The sequence below is a fragment of the Pelophylax lessonae genome (genome assembly GCF_965119305.1).
Source record: "Pelophylax lessonae genome assembly, chromosome: 4".
NCBI classification, from domain to species: domain Eukaryota; kingdom Metazoa; phylum Chordata; class Amphibia; order Anura; family Ranidae; genus Pelophylax; species Pelophylax lessonae.
The window spans coordinates 166,476,748-166,499,160 of record NC_138771.1 but is presented as its reverse complement, the minus strand read 5'-3'; the positions used below and the strand labels follow the sequence as shown (position 1 = coordinate 166,499,160).

The 22,413-nt window shown below is 37.8% G+C and overlaps 1 protein-coding gene across 3 annotated transcripts in view; it reads left to right on the top strand.

The window, feature by feature from the left end:
• SFMBT2 (Scm like with four mbt domains 2) overlaps window positions 1-22,413 on the top strand; it is a 315,888-nt gene that overhangs the window by 193,406 nt on the left and 100,069 nt on the right. For all 3 annotated transcript variants that reach the window (XM_082254953.1, XM_082254954.1, XM_082254952.1), the window contains one exon: window positions 15,493-15,581. In XM_082254953.1, coding sequence (XP_082111079.1) covers window positions 15,493-15,581 — 89 coding nt within the window. The remainder of the gene's footprint in view (window positions 1-15,492; window positions 15,582-22,413) is intronic.

Genomic DNA, 22,413 nt, shown 5'->3' with positions numbered 1-22,413 from the left:
TGTAGAAATGTCACTGGTAACCCCAAAAGTGTCAAAAATGTCAGTCAAGGGTCCGATCTGTCCGCCGCAATGTCGCAGTACCGCAAAAAAATCGCAGATCGCCGCCATTACGCGTTAAAAAAAAAAACAACAAAAATGACAAAAATCTTTCCCTTAGTTAGTAAATGCAATAACTTTTGCGCAAACCAATCAAAATACGCTTTTTGCGATTTTTTTTACCAAACATAGGTAGCATAAAACAAATTGGCCAAAAATGTTAAAAAATTTTGATTTTTAAATTTTTTTTGGGGGAATTTCATATAAAACAAAGGGAAAAATATTGCTATTTTTGCAAAATTTACGCTGTTTTTTTGTTTATAGCGCATGATCAAAAAATCGCACAGGTGATCAAATACCGCCAAAAGAAAGCTCTGTTTGTGGGAAAAAAAGGACGCCAAATTCGTTTAGGTACAGCGTCGCACGACCGCGCAATTATCCGTTAAAGTCACGCAGTGCCGAATCGCAAAATACCCCCTGGTCGTTTAGCAGCCAAATCCTCCGGGGCTTAAGTGGTTAACTATTGCCCTCCCTGTGCCTTTTATGCAGCTCAGGACCCCGGAAATAAGAATATTCACATTCATTCCCTGGTGCCACATCGCTAAACCGGATTAAATAGAGAATAGAGCAAATGCAATGCATCTATTGCTTTACATTTATCAGAGACTGCATGCCGGAGCTCATCTCTTCCTAGTATATACCGATCTATTACCAATAATACACTTTATTAAATGGCAATTCATAATAAATATATAAATACATAATAAAACTTCTAATTAAAAACGCATTAAATCTATGAAGGTGCATATATTGGAATCTAAAAACGCATCAACTTTTAAAACGCATAAAGAACCCATAAAAATGCATATATCAGAAAAATCCCCATGACTAAAACAGAAATACATCAAATCTTGTAGAACCAGAAGATCATCATTAAAAATACAGATAAAAAACTATCAATAAAGTACTGTATGGTATAGGTACCTTTCATCAGTAGACAAACTCTTACCAGAGCTTTGTTTTTTACTTGTTTCATTCATATGCTATCCTAATTATTTCCATTTCATATTCAAACTGTTACTTACAGTATTACGTTTATAGTTTTTTTTTTTTTTTTCACACTGATGGTAGAAGAAGCTGGAGTTGTGGTGGGGTTGTCATGTTGATAATAATGTAACTGCTTCCGGTGGCCAGCATTTGTGTGCTGTGAGTGTTTTACTAAAAAAGAATGAGATGAACAGACAGCATACATTTCTATCATTTTACAAAAAAAAAATGAGGACTTTAGCCAAGCAAAACTGCTAAAATAATCTTAATACACAAACGGTTCTTATTATAGCACCTATTACATTTTCTTTTCTACATTCATAATAAATATTCAGCAACACATTTCACCTAACCTTCTCTACTGATGGAGCTCTGAATACATCATTGTAGAAAATTATTATTCCCACAGCACCAACCTTTTAAATGGCCTTTAGATGAAAACCAATATGTGTTTTCACTAGCTGCTGATGGTAACAGGTTGGTCATTATGTCTTATCTCAATTTCTGTTTTTGACAGAAGTATTAAAAATGAGGGGCACAAATAGATTATTGATTTTAAAGTCAGACACAGGGTTTATGTAAATTAGCCATAACACGCAATAGAACAGAAAATGGAGGATGTCTAGTCTTGCTAGTCTTATTTTCTCTGCCATTGCTATGTTTGTTACAGAATAAGCTACAGTTTAAACCATCTTGGCACATTTAATTTGACTCAAGAATATTAAAACATTTAGAATTTCATCTTTTTCTTTTCCTTTGTTGGCATTTACCCACTTCAATACAGTGCACTTTCACCCTCTTCTTGCCAAGGCCAATTTTCAGCTGTCGCATTTTGAATGAGAATTGGGCAGTCATGCAACACTGTATCCATATGACATTTTTTTCATTTTTTTTTCACACAAATAGAGTTTTCTTTTGGTGGAATTTAATCACCACTTGGCTTTTTTATTCTTTGCTAAATAAGCAAAAAAGATCGTACATTTTGAAAAAAAAAACTAGTTTTTCTTTGTTTCTGTTATAAAAGTTTGCAAATAATTAATCTTTCTTCATAAATTTAGACCAAAATATATTCTGCTCCATTTCTTCAGTGAAAATAACCCAAATCATTGTTTATGTTTTAAAGGAAAGTGAAAGAATCCACAAACTATGGTATATATATATATATATAAATGTGAAAATTGATCAATCCTGATGTAATGACGGCTTATCTAATTTCCTGAAAGTCAGCAGCTACAAATACTGTAGCTGCTGACTTTTATTAAAAGGACACTTACCTTTCTTTTATATATATATATATATATATATATATATATATATATGCATGGCTACTTGGAAACTGCCTTCCTTTGTTAAATATAAATGTGAAAAAAAGACACTTACCTGTGCAGGGATCCAGCTCTATCTTCACCCTGGCCAGTTCTTCACCGGTTTTTAGGTCAGTGACGCTGCCATTTTGAACTTGCAGCTTCACAGTTGGCTTCCCATTTTGCATGCGCAAGCTGCTCCACACACTGTTTTTGGCCCGTAGGCGTCTGAGAGCTGTGAAAGGTCAGGGGTGCCAAATTTCGACTCAGATTGCCTACTAAGTGGGTGCGGGAACCTGTCAAGACTAACTTAGTTAGACATGTTGAAAAAAGACACAAGTCTATCTAGTTCAACCAATTAAATGACCGCCACCCCCCCTCCTCCTCCCAAACAAAGTTTCCTTTGCTGTCAGTTGGAAAAAGAATAGTGGAGCTGCCATTTTTAACTGAAGTTCTGCTTTAAGCTGGTCATACATGTCATGATCAGATTGTACAGCCTCTGTATAGTCTCTAAATTTACCAGCGTGTGTTTACCTTCAGAGACAGTGGAGTTCACATTCCTACTGACATTAAGTGCAGTTAGCACACATGTCGCTACATTATGCTTGTCATAAGGATTTACATTTGCTTTAGAAGATTTTCAGCCGTGCATGATCAACTGTATCCACAACTGCTGAACGTCTGCTGTGAACCCACCTAGTTGCAATTAGCATGGATGTGCTGTGTTCCAGAAACATCCTGAGCTTCTTTTAATATTAATCGTATACCTTTAGCTATAAAAAAAGTTCTATACTGTAACAGCCAAGAGACTACAAAATGACATATTGCTTGTGTTAATATAAAAGTTAAACAGTGCAAATGACTCTGGTTAAGAATGTTACATTAATATTTTAAAAATCTCTGGACACAGAGATAAAAATGTATTATGCCTAAACAATATAAAGCAGTAAAGTGAAACACTAAGCATTATAAATGTAGGCTCTATATATAGACATTCATTTCTTGGTGCCATATCTTTTTTAATAAAATGTGTTTATAGCTTTACAGCAAACATAACCAAGTATTTCTGGTTAAGCTAGATTATAACATACGTAATATGTTCCTGGCAAAGATTCTGAAGATTGCACTAATGAAATATGTCATTAGTTAGCTAATGAAGCTTTTCTGTCAACTTGGCTATGATGTTGTTTTTTAAATAGGCTTAATCTAATACCAAATAAATGATCACATCACATTGATTATCCTTATAGCTAAAGAACATACCTTTTTTTTGCATACTATTTAATCATTGAAATGTGGATCAAAAGGTTCTCATGCAAATAAATGGCCTTGTTTTTAAAATTTCTCTTTCATATAGCTGTTTATAGGTGACGCAGGAAAATCAAGCAGAGAGAAAATAATCTTTTATCGGGTGTATCTGCTTTGATGAATAATTGAATATTTAAGTGCAGACTTTAGAGCTGTTAGGGTCCATGCACACTGGCTTAAAAATCACTGCTTCTATAGGAGTTTTGTATTTTGTCTGTAGAAGCAGCACAATGTTATCCTATGTGTCCATGCACATTAGGACGTTTAGAGGAATATTTTAAGCTCAGTGTTTAGAGGCAGAAAAAAAAACCTTCTGGTTTGCATTTTAGATTGAAGCTTTTTGGCATAAAAAAATGCTAAACACTCCTAAACTCGCTTAAACATGTGTACAAAAATGTTCTATTTGAACGATTTATTTTTCTGCCAGGGGAACTGGTGTTTTTATAAGCCCAGTGTGCATGGAGCCTAAGGCTGGCCATATATGTACAATTTTCTTTTAGATTTACCAAAAACCATATAATATGAGGTCAAAATTAACCAACTTTCAATTGTATCCAATCAGGCAGGCCCTTGCACTGCATAGTTAAAGGTAAATCTAAAGGAAAATTGTACAGGAAAATTGAACATGTATGTCTAGCCTAAGAACCAAGAACCTTTATCAGTGGTTTGAATCACATTGGATTTCCCAGAGTTTTTTGAGCTTTTCATGAATGAACTTCAAAGTGCTGCATTTCTTTTTACATATGAACCATTTTTGTTAAGCTTTTTTTTTTTTTTTTTTATTTTTTATTTTTTTTTTTTTTTTTTAATAGCGCAGATTATAGAAAAATAAGGGTCACCAGCACACTCTGATATAATGATAATCTTGTCCAACAGGCATCATAAGCTGACATTTAGGGACCCTTTTGTTAAGGCAATCTACCTTGAGAAAGGGAAATTTATCAGTTATGTTTATGCATATATTACACCTGTGCACAGAGATTTTAATTTGCAGTCATTATAGAATGTCATATGGTAGCAGGAGCATCCTTAACCACCTTATAGTTAATGGTACAAATACATTCATTTGCATGTATTATTAAAATAAACATATAAAATAAGTACATTTTTGCATTTATTTTATTAAAGGTAATACTCATGTTAACCTGTATCTTCAAGCAATGTGCTTGAATGTATCACTGCAATAACACTATGTGGACATAGGGCACTATAAGGGCCTTTTTGCCATATGAGTATCTGGAAGCAGGGTGGCAGGCTCAGAAGAGCAGTTTCTTGAGGGGCAGCATTGTCTTTAGCTACCAGGCACAGGTTGTCTCTTGTCTGGACATTCAGGATTCTTCAGGCATTTACTTGGTTCTGTGCTGTAAGAGCTTCTATGTTGAAGGGACAAACAAGCAGATTCCATCCAAGTTGCACCTCCTGCTTCATGCAGGGAAGAGGGGGGGATCTTCCATTTTTAAGTGTACAATTAGTTTCTGCCTGAAGTGGAAGAGGATTCAGCAGAATACGGTCTTGTGACTCATGGTGTAGTACGTGTCAAATTGTATTAGTCAGCTCAACTATCTGCTTCTCCCCAAAACACATTGGCTCTATTCTGCTATGAATCATTTTTCTCATTATATTACCTTGGACTCTTGGATGTTTGTTTAGCCCCATTGTATTGTAGGTATATGGATTGATACATCCCCTGTTTTGTGGAATGCTGCCAAAGGAAAGCCAGTAACAATTTCAGTGACCCTCAGAATTCCAGCACCTTCTTTATTCTTGTGTTTCCACTATCTGCTGAGGAAAGATTGTTGATATTTTTGTATAGTATCACCTCCAAGGAACGCAAATCATTAATAACAGCTTACATTTTACTAAACAAAACATATGAGAACGCAAAAAAAAAAAAAAATAGCATTTTTAATTAGCTGCTAAAGCCTATTCCACCTTACACATAGTCTTTGACTCCTTACCATCTAGCTCCTAACACCTAATCTATAACACCAACACACTAATTCTAACCCAAGGCTCTTAAAGAGGTTGTAAACTCGTTTTAAAATTTTTTTTTTTTTTTACAACCTGCAAGAGAAAGACATAATGAGCTAGTATGCATCGCATACTAGCTCATTATGAAATACTTACCTTAGAACGAGCCCCCGCCGTGCCGCTCTCTTACCTGTATGACGGCCGACATAACATGTCGCCCGTCTTCCGGGATCGCGGCATCCGGCCATCTGATTGGCCGGAGCCGCGGTGACGTCACTCCCGCGCACGCGCGTGGGAGCCGACGGTCACGGCACGGGGCTCTGAAGGAACGGCACGATCAGCCGTTCCTTCAGAGCGCATGCGCCAGTGACGTCACTGGCTCCATTAAAGGTAAATATCTCCTAAACGGTGCAAGTTTAGGAGATATTTACAGTACCTATAGGTAAGCCTTATCATAGGCTTACCTATAGGTACAACTTCCTGAGGAGGGTTTACTTCCTCTTTAAAGCCTATTCCCCAACATAGCTTCTAACACATAGAAGTAGACTCCTGACCCTACTTCTTTGTTTCTAATATTTAACCCCTAATGCCTTAGCATCTACACTCATATTCAATAAATGTTCACAATCAGTAGTCAGTAAACTTGGATTTGCAAACATCAGTATGCATGGTTCTTTTGGAATGGCCGTATCCACTCTTGGGCCTGCTCTAAAGAGGCAGGTTCACTAAGAATGACATGACATATGATCAACTGTTGATAGCATGGTACACTGGATAACTAGTCTGGATATTGCATGGAAAGATTTGCTTGCCACGGCAAACCTGCTGGGCATCTGCATACCATTAGCTCATAAAGTGTTAGCTTTTTGTTAAGACCGCTTTTAAACTTGCCATTTTATATCAATACATCTGTTTGTTTTTAACATCTAACTCCTAAGCTCTTTGAAAGTGTATCCTTATCCAAGAAACCCTATAACAGAAAAATACATTTTTTTTCTTTAAAGTAGAACTGAGGACAAAACTTCTTATTTTAAATTTTGGATAGAGTAAAGAGGGATTAGAACACCTGTCAGATTTTTATTGCTGTCTGTGTCCCCATTGGGAAAGTCACCCTCTCTATTTATCCTGCTTACTGTTACCACTGAGACTGAAAGTGAGAATCCCAAATTTTGAGTTGGCACCAGAACAGGAATAGAGGGGGGATCTTTTAACAGGGACCTAGTTTGTGTAATCCTGGTGACAACCAGAGATTCCACCACTTTGAAGGACTTCCCCTCAATTTCTGTTGTGGCTGTGGGACAGGAAATGAAAGGAAAACTCCCCACTAGGACACAGATGCCTAAAAACACTGACCTCTCATACTCCATCCTAAATGTAAAAAACTTTTTGCCTTTAGTCCTATTTTAAAGATGCTGGGGGAAATGCTTAAGGACATGGCGCCTAAGGGGGTTGTAAAGTCAGAAGGTTTTTTTTTACCTTAATGCATTCTATGCATTAAGATGAAAAACCTTCTGTGTGCAGCAGCCCCCCTCACCCCCCCCCCCCCCATGCTAACCGGAGCCCCATCATGATCCAGCAATGTAAACGACTGTCTCAGCCGTCCGGGACACCCCTCCTCATTGGCTAAGACACAGCAGTGGTGCCATTGGCTTCTGCTGCTGTCAATCAAAGTCAGCTAGCCAATTAGGAGAGAGAGGGGGTGGGGCCAAACCACAGCTCTGTGTTTGAATGGATACATGGAGCTGTGATTTGGCTCAGGTGCCCCATAGCAAGCTGCTTGCTGTGGAGACACTGAAAGGGAGGGAGGGGCCAGGAGAGCCGAAGAGGGACCCGAGAAGAGGAGGATCCAGGCTGCTCTGTGCCAAACTAACGCCACAGAGGAGATAAGTATAACATGTTTGTTATTTTTATTGAAAAAAAAAAAACGAAAATTTACAATCACTTTAAGGACAAAGACTAGCTAGATGGTGAGATTTTTACAGGTTTGGGATAGCTAAAATTCAGAAAGACATTGCCCTTCCTTATGTTAATGTTTAATGTTCACACAGTAAGTGCAGATGTCATACAGAACATCCAACATATTTTTTGGGACCTGGAGATTAATAGGGGAGAGAGGTTATTGAGGGGAATTTTTAAAAACTAAAGAAGTCAGAATCCGGAACAAATGTGCATGACAACCAGTCAGCTTCTGTTTATCATTTTCAAAGCTTACCTGAACAAACTGAAGATAGAAACTGATTGGTTGCCATGTGTTGGTTGCTTTAGATTGCAATTGCTCCAGTCTTCATTAATGCTGCCATTATGTTATATTTACTTATTTGTTTTCACTTTTTTATATTTTTCTTTTCTAAAATAGCGACCTACTGCTCACTGTTATTAGCAGGGAATAGATTACTTTACTGCAGTGATCTGTTGCTGTGGGGCTGGAAAGTGCAGATTTTAGAAAAAAATTGAGGTTGATTTTCCTTAAGCTAAATAGACTGTGGTGTTTTTTCCATATCACCTTTGAAGTTACATAAAAAGGTGAACCTTCTCCCAATTGTATGGTATTTTTCTCTATGGTGTGGTTCAGCTACCCATTCCCATGTTAACGTGCATTTAACCTCATAAATGGACACAGTTTTATAATTTGACCTGCATAGACTTTAGTGGAGTTTGGCTTTAAGGTTTGGAACTTCACAGTGGGTTCAAAAAATGCCCCATAAACCAAACCCAGACCCATTCACTCATCCTACTACTAAACCTCAGATGTTTTTAAATGTAAAAATTAAAAAGTATATCTGTTTAAGTGAAACTATGAAACCCTTACCTTTCTAGTCAGTGCCATCTTAAGAGCAATAAAGGGCACCGGGCAATGCAGTGCACTGCGGCCCTACCTACACAATCACCCAAAAAAAATGCAAATTATCGATAAGGCTATATTTATTGGTACAGCAGTGCCAGGCTAATGACAGCTTTCAAATTCGGTGGCTGGGTCCGGGGGAACACACACACGGACAGGAGTCAGACTCGACTGTCCTGTGTGTGCCTGTTCCCATGGGGGCGGACAGGCATTCCTGCAGTTGTGGGCTCCCCCTCCATGGCCCAAGTGGCCTGGCAGCAGCGCAGGGCCGACAGGCCCTTGCCACCTGCTAAGTTCGGCAGCGAGATGCACATGGGAATCGGGACTAATGCTTTGCTGGGGCTGAGGCTGTGTCGGCCCCCGGGCAACTTCCCAGTGTGCCCATTAAGTAAGATGGCCCTGTTTCTAGTTGGACAAATGTCCATAAAGCAGACACCCCAAGGTGCCTGTTTGTAAGCTTGAATTTGTAAATCCTGGAGCTTTCATTTGTGCAGGTATTGACTATTACAAGTACTGACCTTACTTCTTCATCCTCTCTGCATTAACCACTAAATGCAGTGGGTGGAGTCAGAGACCAAAATGAAGGCATGAAATGGGAAGTAGCTGTTATAACTCAACCATTTTAATATTAAACCGCAACCACATAATAAAATGTCCTAGGTTTTGAGGATCCAGGAGTGCCCTGAAGATAATTCAAAGATGTGAGTAGTTTCTTTAAGATGTTCGTGTGGTTCATTCAAAGAGAGGGAGGGGCCAGGAGAGGTCTGTGTGGTCAGTTTGCAAAGTAAAGTTAATTTTCAGCTGTAAATAGTCAAAATGTGCTCAAGAACAAGTTTAAATAATGATAGATTAATACATTTCCTCTATCAAGTAGAAAATCATGCCAACTTAGATAACAAAAAAAAAAATATATTCTTCTGTATGAATCTTACATCCCTATAATGTCAGTTATGCTTCAAAGAGAAGCACATGTGAAAGTTGGAGGTAAATTACCATTCTTTATGTAATATAATAATTGGACATTGTTGCCCAAATACCAGATGCCTTCTTGGAATTTGGTGATGCACACACTTGCTACATGGAGAAAGTGGTTAGACTGATGATACACAAATACAGAAAAGCTAAGACTAATGTTGACACACTGAGGATGATATAATAAAGGAGGTCTGATAATCATCACTCAGTAAACTATACCTGTGTTCACTTTGAATACCCAATAATTTACATATGAAATAAATGATTTGCTTTTCTCATGATTGGATAATTGAAGTTAAGCTTCTCAACTCCTGTAGTAAATCAGCTTCACTGCCTGAAATAGCTGTGCTTTTTAATGCCTTTTGTTGCTAAAGCACAGTAATTTGGGCACACAAAATAAAGCTGTTTGTGAAAGCATATGGAGAAACTTATGTCTGTGCTGTGATCCAAATGTATTTTGGTTGCTGCAGGTAATTGCTGTTTCTTTGGAAGTGAATTGTTTTCTAAAAAAGGCAGATGCATTCTCACAAAATACATGTATCAACATCTTTGGAGGAACGTTAAATCTATTCTATGTTAAAAGGTTTTTGATGCCAATGTGGGTGAGTGCTAGGTATTGTAACAAGCAGTCAGTTCCATATGTTATGTTATGGAGCAACTTTAATAAAAATTGTTTGGATGGCTGTTAATCACTGGATAAAATGTTTTTTTGCAAGAGGTATGGCTATTCGTTTATGAATAACTAATAATTCCTGATGTGTTATCTGATGTTGTAAGTCGCCTTTTCGGATGTCCAATATGAGGAGTTGTTTCTGGGGACACTATAAAATCTTTAAAGCCTAACTCCAGGAAAATGAAAAAAATCCACCCTTTCAGTGCTTATTTAGTTTAGAGGAAGAGGGTTAATGAGAAAATACTTACCTTACTCCTAGGTCCAGTAGTCTCCCTCCAGCTATTGACCAGTCCCCTGCAACTGTTCTCTAAGCTGTGATTGACTCTGCTCCCACTTAAGCCTCCTTAGCATACCATACAGGGTTAATGTCCCTGTGTGGTACATGATAATGCTGAGGCTCAACCCACAGACCAGAGCTTTGGATAGAAGAGGAGACCAAGGATCCAAGGACCAAGGATTAAGGTAAGTGAAACAGGACCAAGGATTAAGGTAAGTGAAACAGCCTCCTCATCTCTCCCCTAGAAATAATAAGCAATTAACCTTTAAGTGCATGGTGGACCCACTGTGGGGTGGATTTTCTTTTTATATTTTTCCTGGAGTTGGGCTTTAAAATTAGATTGAATTCTTAGACATTTGGGTTATTCTGCTGAATCTGCTGTTTAGCTATTGCTGTTTAAAATTTACCAGCATTTTTTTTTTCTATAAGAGAGTTCCTAGGTTTATTTAGGAGGGCAAAAAATGGCTAATTGTGAAAAAAATGGAAAAAAGATCCTTATCAGCCTCCCTCTTCTGAAATGAATGAATTTGGCTAATTTGCTGAATATTGTGATAAAATATTTCAGTTTTAACATATAGGAAAATTAGAATCTACTCAGGAGAAATTAGTAAAAACTTAAAGTTAAAGTTATATGTTCTGACCTTTTACAAACAGGCTTTCTTGATCAAATGATGACCAATCACTTTTTCTAGCAAAAGTAGTTTAAGAGTTCAATAAACTTAGATTAGTGTTTATAGTAATTGGTTTAAATAATTCTGCTTTTACAATGTCTAATCTAAAGCTGTCAATCTATTGCCCATTGTAACCTAAAAGCCAGAGACAGGCATGGCCATGTTCATTTATTTGAGTGCTACCAGCCCTGCACTAGTAAGCATGAGCAAGCGAGTATGATTTGCCAGCAACCTATGGGGGATCCTGTTCACCCTCAATACCAATGTGAGAATGGTTTCAGAAAATCAGGCTATTAGAATTTTATTAGAATTTTAACAGACAGGCTAAAATTTGCAGTACTATATACCAAAAAATAACAACTATTTATTAAAGTGTATGTAAAGCCAAATATTTTTTGTTTGGACAGTAGTGCATAGTAAAAACATATTTAGCCTCCCCAAAAACTGAATACATTGCAGTTTACCAATCCTCGGATTAGGTGACTGCATTCATTTATTCCAGGACTTTTTTTCCTTTTTATTTTTAGTTGGTAATCCTTTAACCAGTTCTGGAAGGGAAGGATTTGCCCCCTAAATGACCAGGCCATTTTTTGCAATTTGGCGCTGCGTTATTTTAACGGACAATTGCGCCGTCGTGCGACATTGAACCTAAATAAAATCGATGTCCCTTTTTCCCCACAAATAGAGCTTTATTTTAGTGGTATTTGATCACTTCTGTGATTTTTTTTTTTGCGCTATAAAAAAGAAAAGAGCAACACTTCTGAAAAAAAAAACAATATTTTTCAATTCTGCTATATAACATTCCCAAAAAAAAAATTTAAAAATCATTTTTTTTTAACATTTTAGGCCAATTTGTTTTCTGCTACATATTTTTGGTAAAAAAAAATCGCAATAAGCGTATTTTGATTGGTTTGTGCAAAAGTTATCATGTCTACTAACTACGGGAAAGATTTATGTTATTTTTATTGTTTTTTTTTTACTAGTACTGGTGGGGATCTGCGATTTTTAGCGAGACTGTGACATGGTGGCAGACAGGTCGGACCCCTATCTGAGATTTTTGACACTTTTGGGGGGGCCAGTGACATTACTACAGTAATCAGTGCTAAAAATATGCACTGTTACTGTAATATTGACACTGGCAGGGAAGGAATTAACACAGTGGGTCATCAAGGGGTTAAATGTAAGCCTAGGGGAGTGTTTCTAACTGCATGGGGGTTGGGCTTTTGAAATGATCACAGAGACCTGTTATCCTACATAGATCATTCCCCGCTGAGAGAGACCGTCCTCTCTCAGCGGGGAATGATCGCGGGTGCTCGGCGGCAATCGGAGCCGCTGGCCCCGGTGGCACGCACTTGCCCCCTAGCTGCACACGCGTGACCGACGTACAGCTATGTCGGTTCGTGCAGGAGGGGCTGTCTGCCGCATTTCCTGTCCCTGGGTAGCTTCCTTTACTCCTCCATTATATTTACAAAGAGAGCCAAGGTAGCCACACTGGACTTAAAAAACATCTGCCTTTGTTCATCCCCATTACATGGAGGTTGATGAGATTAGTAGTTTACACAAGAATAACATTGTTTATGCTTTCATTTTTAACTCACTGAAAGTGATAAGGACACAGCAATTCTTGCGAAGTCAACAGATTTTCCTGCACTTGCTGAAAAGGTTCTTAGCCTAAAAAAAACCTAAAAAAAATGGTCACCACATCTAAGGACTGGTTAGCTTCAATATACATTGTATTACTTTTTGTTCCTGGGTTTAGTTTTAACTGTTAGTTTTTTTGGTTTCTGAGTCCTGTTAATTTCCCTTTTCTTACTATCCCAGAAGTGCTGCAGAAGGTTTGGCAAGGGCCTATCCTCTCTTAGGCAAATACCACCAGAACAACTTGAAAGTTTTCCCCTTACCCCCTGTTCCTGTAATGTCTATCCATTTTGGATTTTCAGTTACTTTCTGCTTCTGTCACAGGACCACTTGGTGGTTAGGATGAACTTCCCCAGTGTGGACACTGACAGCAGTAAAAAAAAAAAATCTAACTGGGGTTTTACCTGTACAGAGTTTATTCAAAACTAAAATAAAAAAGTTTTGGCTTTACATAAAAGAGCAAAATCCAAAGCTAAATAACTCATGGGAACCAATCATTATTCATCATTATGGTATTTTACAACCTGGTCCGGTGCTTGCAGAGATGCAGGATTTCTTGCTTGATAAATATATAACTGTATGCAAAGAATAAAAAAAAGCACTTATATTATAACCATCAAACACAATACTACAATTGTGTTCTATAATATACTTTTACAAATGAATTTCCAAGCCTGATATATTATTAGTTTTTTGGATTATACAATTTCTCAATGACTTACGCAGATTAATTGTAATGAACTGTTTATTTAACCACTTAAGGACCGGAAGGTTTTACCCTTTAATGACCAGGCCATTTTTTGTGATACGGAACTGCGTTATTTTACCGTGCAACGCTGTACCCAAATAAGATGTACAGTATGTTCTTTATTTCCCACAAATAGAGCATGCTTTTGGTGGTATTTGATCACCTCTGCGATTTTTTGCGCTAGAAATAAAAAAAAAAAGTGACAATTTTGAAAAAAAAAAAATGTATATATATATATATATATAATTTTTACTTTCTGCTATAAAACACAGCCAATAAAAAACTTGAAAAATCTATTTTTTTTTTCATCTATTTAGGACAATATGTATTGTGCTACATATTTTTGGAAAAAAAAATCCCAATAAGTGTATGTTGATTGGTTTGCGCAAAAGTTATAGCGTCTACAAACAATGCAATGTTTTTATAGCATTTTTATTTGTTTTTTTGTTTTTTTCTAGTAATGAGGGCAATCAGTAACTTATAGTGGGATTGCGACATTGTGGCGGACAAATTGGACATCTAACTTTTGACACGTTTTGGGGACCAGTGACATTATTACAGTAATTAGTGCTAAAAAAAATGCACAGTCAGTGTACCAATTACATTGGCAGGGAAGGGGTTAACATCAGGGGCACTCAAAGGGTAAGTGTGCCCCTAGGCGGGTGCTTGCTAACTGTGTGGGGGATGGCCTTACTGGATGAACACAGAGATCTGTGTCCCTGCTTAACACAAGATCACTGTGTTCATGCCTGACAGAACGGCGATCTGCCTTATTTACATAGGCAGGCAGATCACTGTTCTGCTCCTCCCAGAGATGATCACAGGTGGCCGGTGGACATCGGGTCCGCTGGACCAGTTGATTGACATCTCGCTAGCCGATCACGGAGCAATCGCGCCATCTAGTGGCTATGGAACGAAACAACGTACAGGTACGTCGATTCGCGCAATAGAGCCACATTATCGCAGTAAAATCTCGGCGGGCAGGCGCCAGGTGGTTAATCTGTTGTATGCTTACACACACATAAAGATGTAGTGCAAAATGTATTGATTAATGAACACATAAGCTAAGAAAATGTTCTCCCAGCGAGTGTAATTTATAGAGATATGGGCTTATCAAATAATAAGTCAGAAGGAAGTGTGCAAAGTTCAGTAACCATAACACCTAATCAGCAATCATTTTTTATTGTTCTAAGTGTTTTAAACTAATAAAAGTTAAATTGTGGTTTCTGGGTTGCTGCACAGTGGCTATTGTAGGTACTGGCTACCATAAAAGATACTGTAAGTATGCTCCTAAGCACCATGTCATTGTCATAATTCAGTATTTTCTGCATTTTCTGTATTTTCTGCCTTTACATAATCAAATTGTAGAGAGTGGCGCAGAATACAGTCTAAGAACATTTGATTTTGCTTCAAAAACAGGGAAGGAGTATACATGCAGTTTCAATGGACGAACTGCTAGGTGATTTTTTATATAAATACACCCCTTAGTATCACTGACTATTGCATTTCCCCCAATGAATAAGACCAGCATTTTCAGTGGTACAATAAATGTAAGGATATTCTTGTCATACAAGTCTAAACTTAGATATTCTGATGTTAATAATTGCAAAAATATTAATTATATAGTGAAAATGTTTGCATTTAATATAAACCACAGTAGTGCAGAGAAGTAAAAATAGCTTAATTGTCATTATTATCATTAGCTTAATTGTCATTATTATTATTATTATCCTTCTGTATTTTAATAGTATGCTCAGGAATAATATGTACTCCTAGTATCAAAAAATTTATTAAATATTGTTTAAAAAGAGATATTGTGCAGTTATCATTTATAATTTTATATTCCCAAGGATATGCAATATTTACACAAAAAATTAAGGGCATGTACAAGTGCAAACTGCATTACCCTATATCACTATTCCAAGTATGTAACAATGGTATACTGGTATACTGTCAATATATTTGGTGTGGCGAAACTAAATATGATTTTTTCCCCCCCCAGGTATAAAGGAGAAGTGCACTGATTGGGCTGAATTCCTTATTCATGATTTGACTGGTTCCAGGACTGCACCAGCAAAACTTTTAGAGGGAGTATGTATCTCAATTTAAATTAAAGTGTCTTTTTTAATAATTATTCCTATTTTAAACTCAAGTGAATATTTTTTTTAATAGGCTCTATGCTATTTCCTACATCATATATAAAACTATATTGTCAGTAGGGATGCACGTGATAGAAAAGTTTGCTTTGTTAGGTTTCGGATTCATTTGTTAAGTAAATAACTTTTTTTTGTCATATTTGTTATGTTAGAATGATTTGTTTTCTGAATTTGTTTCATATATTTGGATTCGTTTTGTGTATTTTTTGTTCTGGATCAATTCCTATTTTCTGGAGTTTTTTTTTGGTATATTGGCTATATTCGTTTTAACGTGTTAATTAGGTATTTCGGGAGTTTACTTATGCATTCTGAGTCATCCCTGCTAGTCCAACCCACAAAGTGAAATGGAATGAGCCGATTGGACAATATTGACTGGAGTTGCGTGCATCCGAAAGTAATGAATGGAATGATATTATTTTCAGATTCATTCATTATGCTATGATTCACCTCCATCCAACTCAAGGAGGAATCATCATTGTATTTCACTTTTATACCTTACTGTAATAATTGCAATATGTTTACATTTGATATGTAGTGCATTTTTTATAATGATGAAAAATGTAACTGCAAAATGAATCGTCTAACTTATCCAAGAGTCAAAGACTGCTGCACCACTCTCATCCAAACAAAGCAAATGAATGCATATTAATGCATTATCATTCATTATGTTATTGAGTTGAACTAATTTCCTTATTCCCAACTGACTTGTTGGGCCGCACATACAAATTAAATGAATGGTCTCTCAAGTTCAACCCCCAATACAAAAAGAATATCATTAGAATATTCCCCCTGCACTCACTAGAGTAAAAAAGAATGTTTCTGAATCAATTTGGATCATTCGTTAGGTTGTTTCATTATGCTTCAAACAATAAGAAAAGGCCCAAACTCTTGCATCATGTCATCTGAATGAAACAAATGAATACAAACAAATTTGTTGCTTTCATGATAATTTATAATTTATTTGAAATTTGTCACTATTGTGATTTGGAAATTCAGATACATTATAATCCTCGAATCATGCAAATTTTGTCCGAAAGCTACTGTAGCTGGGAAAGCAGCTAATATATATAGCATGATATCAAGAAAGTTAAATAAAGAAAAAAAGTGTTAATAGTAAAAAGTAGCAATTTAAAAAATGTGAAAGCACCCCTGTCACCCCTGTACACACCCCAATACAAACATGCAGTGTAGCGCGTGCACCAGTATGTAAACATAAAATTGCACCACACATGTAACATATTGTTGGAACCATCAGAATGAGAGCAAAAATTCTAGGACCATAGTTCATGGTTAGCTATACACTAATAACCTTAATAGACTTTTAAAGTTTTGCCTATGGAGAATTTCGGATACCATAGATTTATGCGATTTTACAGGCACAAGTAATTTAAAAGCTTTGTGTGTTTGGTATGTATTTACTTGAAGCAACCCCATGTTTTATATTCTACCACAAATTGGGTATAACATTTTGTTTGTTTTCACTTAACCACTTTACGACCAGCTGCCGCAGATGTACTGCGGCAGGCTGGCTCATACAGGCAAAGCGCCGTACATATACAGTGCTCGCCTGGGAAGAGCTAGGGGGCGATCGCGTGCTGCCGGAGCGCGGGTGTCAGGCGGCTCTGATGGCCGCCGGCCACCCACAATCTCCCGCCGCTGACAGAGAAGGACGGATGGCTGTGTCTCCCTGAAGTGATCACAGATGTCATGTGATCCTGCTATATAGGATCACATGTCTCTGTGATGACTTCACAAGCCACGCCCCCCTACATTTAGAATCACGCCCCTAGGGTCACATTTAACCCCTTGATCACCAGTACTGTTAACCCCTTCCCTGCCAGTGTAATTTTTACAGTAACAGTGCATATTTTTAGCACTGATTACTGTAGTAGTGTCACTGGTACCCCCAAAAGTGTTAAAAATCTCATAAATCTTTCCGTAGTTAGTAAACACAATAACTTTTGCGCAAACCAATCAAAATACGCTTATTGCAATTTTTTTTACCAAAAATATGGTTATGCGGTTAAATTCATTTTAAAGTATTTTTCCTGAACATATAGATTTGATAAATAGCTGCGCCAATATCTGGCAAAATAAAAAAACTGCAGTGGACACTATTTTTTACATTCTTTATTGAAAGATTTTTGGATACATAGGCCCGCAACTGCGGTAATGGCATGTAGAAAAAGTGCATCACAATGGATATAAACAGATATCAAACAAAAACATACAGAACAGAAATTAGAATAGCCTCATAACAATGACAACAATGTAGTATCATCAGAACAAAGAATTGACATTAGCTTTGGGATACCACGTTGACCAGTCTTTCCAGGCATTACCTGATGATGTAATGATGTAATTGATCCAGATCTAATAGCTAAGTTTTTTTCATGAGAGTAAATGGATTGGACTATGGACAATGTTTCGAAGATATTGGGGGCTAGGTTCCCTCTCCAGTGTCTGGCCAGTAGACACTATTTTATTCTCCTAGGTCTTTGCTATCATAAAGTATCTAATTATTTGAGGGTGTAATTTTTTTTTTTTTTTGCATAAAATGCAGATTTTTTAACTTGTGTGTAAAAAGTTAAAAGAAAAACCACCATAGTAGTCAAGTGGTTAAAAGATACGGAACCATTTTTTATTGCTTCTGATATGTAGTAACTGTGGAAAGTCATACTTTATAAATGGAAACTAAAGAGGGAAGTAGAGGACTGCCAGACCTGGAGACCTCCCATTTTAAAAACAGAAGTGACATAATGTGCAATTCTGCTGTTGCTGGGAAAAAGGTCAGACAAGAACATTTGTTTATCTATAAGCTTGTTGGAATAATACGGAAGTATTACTGGCTTGCTGTGCAGGACACGCTGAATATAGAATAATGACTTATTCATTTATGTTAAGTGACACTCCCTATTGTTCAGCCTAATAAATAAAATATAGTTTATACTTCTTGCTGAAGGGTTTCTTACTATCAATTAATTTTAGCTGAAGAAGACACGTGCTTTGAAAGCTTGCAGGACAATCTTTTTAGATAGCCAACAAATGATATCCCCCTAAATCCTAACTTTAACTTTGATTAATGGCTAACATGGTACAATACTCTACCACTGCTTGCAGAAGGGGGTAAAAGATCACTGAGGAATATCACATTTCATGTTTTTAGAATTTAAAAAAATCCTTGTGCTAAAATGTATTTGATTTACACAGTTGACACCATCAATTATATTTACTATTTAAGTGACTCTTTTTTTAACACATAGTATGATACGCTTTTGAAAAATGACAGAACAGAGGTGTTCACTAACTACAGGACAGTCAGTTGTCAGGGAAACCATCTTACAGTCTTTAAACGCCACAGAAAATATGGCTTTCAGGTTTTGTCCATGAAATGTGTTAAAAGGGGTCATCGGAGTCCAGTAGAAAACCATTATTAAAATCTCCTCCTTTATGAGGCTAAAAGACTTTTAGCGTATAACTGATGCGTTTTCATTTCACATAAATTTGCGTACTTTTTTTTTTTTTTTTTTAACAAAAGAAAGTATGTGTTATTAAACTGAGTATAAGAATTGCATTTATTATTGATTTCGTTTTTTTGAGTACCACTTGAAATGAAATGAGACAAATTAAGGAAAATGATTTATTTCAATATTGATTATTTTCATAAGGCATTAGAAAAAGCAATAATAATAATAAACACAGTGCAATAGTTATTGGATTTCAGTTGCAGTCAAATCAGTATAAGATAAAGTCTGTTTGCTGTATCCAAATATGGCCATTAGAAAATTCAATAGCTGTTGTTAACTGTATATTACATTTGTAGTTATCTGTATTCAAAGGGATAGACACAATGGGGGAGATTTACTAAAACTGGTGCACTCAGAGTCCGGTGCAGCTGTGCATGGTAGCCAATCAACTTCTAACTTCAGTTTGTTCAATTAAGCTTTGACAGTAAACCCTGGAAGCTGATTGGTGTCACTCTTCCGTGCACATCGATCTGGCGGTGGGTTTTGTCTCCTGTCCGAGTTGCTTGGGTTCCTGCCCAGAACCTAGGTATTATTTAGCCTTTGTATAATATGGCGATTGGTATCGGCGCTACCTTACAGTATAAAAACGTGACTACCCCAAAGTGTAAGTGAAGATATATAAGGGTGTCAACAGAACATGTTTATTTGTGAGGAAATAAAATGAAATAAACAATACGTGTGTGTTTATTAAGTTTCAAATAAAAAACAAATATAGTGATAATGTGCAATATGCATATCGAAAACGGTGGAAAAAAATATATAATGGGGGGGAGGGGGGGGGGGCGGGGGGTGTTCCCACAACCACAAGTGTTATATCAGGTATATACTTATTCCTGATATATTTGTGCCACACAAGTATTGAAAAATAAACAGGTGCTGCTGTGCAGAGTTCGAAAATGACCACAACCACAAGTGTTATATCAGGACTTCCCTGATATGTGTGCCACACATGTGCTAAAAATAAGCAAAAGCTACTGTGCAGAGTCCAAAGAGTCCACTAGGTGGCGTCTGCAATACGACCTGTGTAGCTGTATGGGGGGTCTCTTCTCCGTATTTAGGGGAGCACTTCCGAGCCGGTGGTCTGGTGCCCTAAATGCTCATAACGAAAGAAGGCCCCAAAGTGAATAGATAATCCATACAATAACGGCAAAAAAGCGCAGTACACTCACTGTTAAGATGATCTGGATCAGAGTAGACAAAAAACAGTCCGCGCCGGGATGCTTCCGCGTTCCACGGCCGACAACCGGAAGTGACGTTGCACGTTCTAGACTCCGCCCTACGCGTTTCGTCAGAGGGACGTCAACTGGAGCGGCCGCTCCAGTTGACGTCCCTCTGACGAAACGCGTAGGGCGGAGTCTAGAACGTGCAACGTCACTTCCGGTTGTCGGCCGTGGAACGCGGAAGCATCCCGGCGCGGACTGTTTTTTGTCTACTCTGATCCAGATCATCTTAACAGTGAGTGTACTGCGCTTTTTTGCCGTTATTGTATGGATTATCTATTCACTTTGGGGCCTTCTTTCGTTATGAGCATTTAGGGCACCAGACCACCGGCTCGGAAGTGCTCCCCTAAATACGGAGAAGAGACCCCCCATACAGCTACACAGGTCGTATTGCAGACGCCACCTAGTGGACTCTTTGGACTCTGCACAGTAGCTTTTGCTTATTTTTAGCACATGTGTGGCACACATATCAGGGAAGTCCTGATATAACACTTGTGGTTGTGGTCATTTTCGAACTCTGCACAGCAGCACCTGTTTATTTTTCAATACTTGTGTGGCACAAATATATCAGGAATAAGTATATACCTGATATAACACTTGTGGTTGTGGGAACACCCCCGCCCCCCCCCCCCCTCCCCCCCATTATATATTTTTTTCCACCGTTTTCGATATGCATATTGCACATTATCACTATATTTGTTTTTTATTTGAAACTTAATAAACACACACGTATTGTTTATTTCATTTTATTTCCTCACAAATAAACATTTTCTGTTGACACCCTTATATATCTTCACTTACACTTTGGGGTAGTCACGTTTTTATACTGTAAGGTAGCGCCGATACCAATCGCCATATTATACATTTCACTTTCACCCTTGCACTTAAGGGTTGATTGGTGGCAGCTCACACCTTCTATTTTATTTATCTATCTGTCCCCTCATATATCTTTAAATCCATAGCGCTGGTCATCCTCCCCTTACTGTATTATTTAGCCTTTGCACCTATGTGTTAGTGTTTGAGCAATGTGTCTTCATGTGGTGCTGGCCACCATCTGAATATTCCCATATTCTGTGTGTTGTTTGATCCTGTCTTTGTTCTCAGTGTTTTCCCTCTGACTGTGCAGTTATATTCCCTTTGGTTTCTGTCCGTGGATCCCTACATTTGCTGTGTCTGTCTTTCTAAGTATAGTTTCTTGTTGTTGTTTGCCTGCAGCTATAGCTTATCATCCCCCTCTCTCCTGCGTTTTATGCTTGCTCCCTGAGTCCCCTCCCCCGGCATCCCTTCCTAGCTAGCTACAGGAGGTTTCCTTTGTTCCTTGTCTTCTGTGCATACCCCGTGTCCTTCCAGCGAGCTATTTGGGACTGCCTCACAGCACACATTCACACCTCCAGTGGCTCTGGTGAAGACCAAGTGGCTCCTTAGATCCTGCAGCTATGGCACACCCCCCAATCGTGTGAGGTCACACTGCTCCCACATCTGTGGGGACCGGTACCTGGGTACACCTGTTTAGCTGTTCCATTGGCCTGCTAGATCTTGAGTTTACAGTCTCAGGTAGTCTTACCCTCTGATCATGACAATTGGTTTCTGTGCAGAACTGCATTAGATGTTGCATTTTCTTGTTTTAGTGAATAACCCCCACTGTTCTGTAAGCTGGTCGCAGATACCAAATGGGCATTAGCCAGCCTGGCCATTTTCTTTAAAGTGGTTGTAAACCTCAGATGTGAAATATGAACAAAAGCATATCCCTCTATAGTGTGTACTTGCCTCAATCCAGAGCACTAAGTGTCATTTCTGTCTGCTGTCCCATTCCTCTTCTATTAACATGAGTCACTTCACTTCTGACAAGTTTTCCTGACTCCAAGAGAAAAAAAGGTGGCAGGGGAGGAACCCCCAGCTGATTGAAAGCCTCAGGCCTCAGCTCTGTTCCTGTGTGCTGTGTGTCAATTACTTATCAGAGCTATCCTCACTGATATAACTTCAGCTATCTGCCCCAGCTTTTCAGTGCTGAGAGATCCTG